Source organism: Silene latifolia, chromosome Y, assembly GCF_048544455.1.
Source record: "Silene latifolia isolate original U9 population chromosome Y, ASM4854445v1, whole genome shotgun sequence".
NCBI classification, from domain to species: domain Eukaryota; kingdom Viridiplantae; phylum Streptophyta; class Magnoliopsida; order Caryophyllales; family Caryophyllaceae; genus Silene; species Silene latifolia.
The window spans coordinates 338,824,386-338,826,737 of NC_133538.1; the positions used below are offsets into that span (position 1 = coordinate 338,824,386).

Below are 2,352 nucleotides of genomic sequence, written 5' to 3' on the forward strand. Positions count from 1 at the left end.
AGTGCTCCATGTGCATTTCTGCCTTTTTGGACTTTACCACCATGTCGTCTATGTATACTTCCATGGTCTTTCCTATTTGCTGCTTGAACATCTTATTTACCAACCGTTGTTAAGTGGCCCCTGCGTTCTTTAGGCCAAAGGGCATGACCTTGTAACAATATATGCCTCTTTCTGACATAAATGCCGTTTTCTCTTGATCTTGTGGATGCATCTTGATCTGATTCTAACCGCTCCAGGCGTCGAGGAAAGTGAGTACCTCGTGTCCCATAGTAGTGTCCACCATTGCATTGATATGTGGTAATGGAAAGGGGTCCTTGGGACAAGCTTTGTTTAAATCTGTGAAGTCTACACACACCCTCCATTTTCCGTTCTTCTTGGGCACAACTACCACATTAGAACGCCATTCAGGGTAGCTAACTTCTCTAATTTTACCCGCTGCCAAGAGACTGTCTACTTCTTTGTTAATGACTTCGTTTCGTTCTGCCGCGAATTTTCTTCTCTTCTGCTAGACTGGGGTGCAGCCTGGGTTCACACTTAGCTTATGTGAAATAAGAGATGGGTCTATACCTACCATATCATTGTGGGACTAAGCGAAGCAGTCCATGTTGGTTTTCAGAAATTAAGTCAGCTGGCTGCGCAGCTCTTCACTGCAAGTTGCCCCAATCAATACTGTCCTATCCGGGTGTTCCTCGTCCAGGTGTATCTGGTCCAGTTCCTCCAAGGGAGGCTCCTTGTATTCTGTCGAGGTGCCCCGGTCCTATAATTGCTATGAGGGGAGCTTGGTTGTAGTCTTGAGGGCTTGAGCGTAGCAGTTTCTTGATTCCTCTCGATCTCCTTTTACTGTGACCGTACCCCATGGTGTTGGGAACTTGAGACACTGATGATATGTTGAGGGAACCGCCTTTATCTAATGCAGGCATGGTCTTCCTAGTATCACGTTGTAGGTGGTTAGACCCTCAATGACTAGGTATCTCACTAGTTTATTAAATCCTTCAATATATGTTGGGATGGTTATCTCACCTACTGAATGCGCAGTCTCACCCCTGAATCCCACCAGGGGCACATATTTCTTTATCAGGTTCTCTTTATCAAAACCCATGGTTTTGAGGGTTTCAAGCATGATGAGGTTCACAGAACTCCCTGTATCCACTAATGCTTTTCGTACGGTGCAATTGCCAATGGACAACGTTATAGTCAGGGCATCGTCGTGTTGCTCTGCGCCGCTTTCTGTGTCGGTTTCGTCGAAGGTTACTGGGGTTAAATTACTTTGGCTTACTCTGTATGAAGTTTGTGGATGATTTCCTTTGCTTCCGGTGGCTTTCCTCTTAGCGGCGGAATATGTTAAACTGGATAGCTAGGACCCGCCTGTTATCACGTTAATAATCTTTGTGCATAAGGGTGGAGCAGAAGGAAGCACTTGATTTGCTGTTTCTCTCCTATCCTGCTTGCCCCCACGTGATAACAGGTGGTCCAAGTTTCCCATGCATACCTGGAACTTTACCTCCTTTCGCAACCTGTAGCAGTCTTCTGTCCTGTGACCTATGTCCTGATGCCATTCGCATCTCTTGCTAATGCCCTTGTCGTCGTTGGGTCGATCCTGAGTGGGAGGCTTTGGACACCTAACCTGATCACCTAGGCCTCGCAGCGCTTTAAACAATCCTTCCATTCCCGTGTTAAATCCGTACTCCGATAGCTTAGGAGGATGCTGGGAGTCGTCAACTTGCTGGGTTTTTTCTGCTATTCTGCTGATATTAGGTCTGCTGTATGGCTTAGCTCGCTCGTCTTTCTTTTCTGTAAGGATCTTCCTGTCAGGTTTGTCGAAGTTTGTTATTCCCTTTCTTGCTTGTATATCTTCTTCCAATCTTAATGCTGCTGTAGCTCTCTGCTGGACTTCTTCGAATCTCTCATAAGGGTACATCGTTAATTCTTTATAGAGGTTTGACTCCTTGTCCAAGCCCTGCCTGAAGCCGTTGATGGCAGTGGACATATCGCAGCTTCGTATTGAGACTTTCTCTGCATTGAACCTGGTGACGTAATCTTTGATTGATTCACCTATTTCCTGAACGATCCTATATAGATCACTTGGCTACTTTCGTGTTCTCCGGCTGCTGGAGAACTGTTGATTGAATGCGTTGACCAGATAGGCGAATGAAGATATGGTCCAATTAGGCAAGCCGACGAACCATTGTAGTGCTTCTCCGGTTAGGGTCGAACCAAATCCTTTACACATACATGCCTCTTTTGAGGCTCCTATGGCAGTGGTAACCATCATTTTCTGCTTGAATTGGCTAATGTGATCGCAGGGGTCTGTGGTTTCATCGAAGAGGGTAATTGTAAGGACGCTAAATCCAT

At 46.0% G+C, this 2,352-nt stretch overlaps 1 protein-coding gene across 1 annotated transcript; it reads right to left on the reverse strand.

The window, feature by feature from the left end:
- Positions 1-907: 907 nt before the first annotated feature.
- LOC141631478 (uncharacterized) lies at positions 908-1,918 on the reverse strand. Its single transcript, XM_074444143.1, has 2 exons — positions 1,366-1,918; positions 908-1,251 (listed from the first exon to the last, which is right to left on the reverse strand). Exons 1-2 carry the CDS (start codon positions 1,916-1,918, stop codon positions 908-910), a joined length of 897 nt encoding a protein of 298 aa, XP_074300244.1.
- Positions 1,919-2,352: the final 434 nt, after the last annotated feature.

Coding starts and splice junctions, on each gene's coding strand:
- LOC141631478 (XM_074444143.1), bottom strand. CDS start 1,918: ATGTACCCTTATGAGAGATTCGAAGAAGTCCAGCAGAGAGCTACAGCA. Junction 1,252..1,365: donor GATTATTAACGTGATAACAG/GCGGGTCCTAGC, acceptor ATTTAACCCCAG/TAACCTTCGACGAAACCGAC.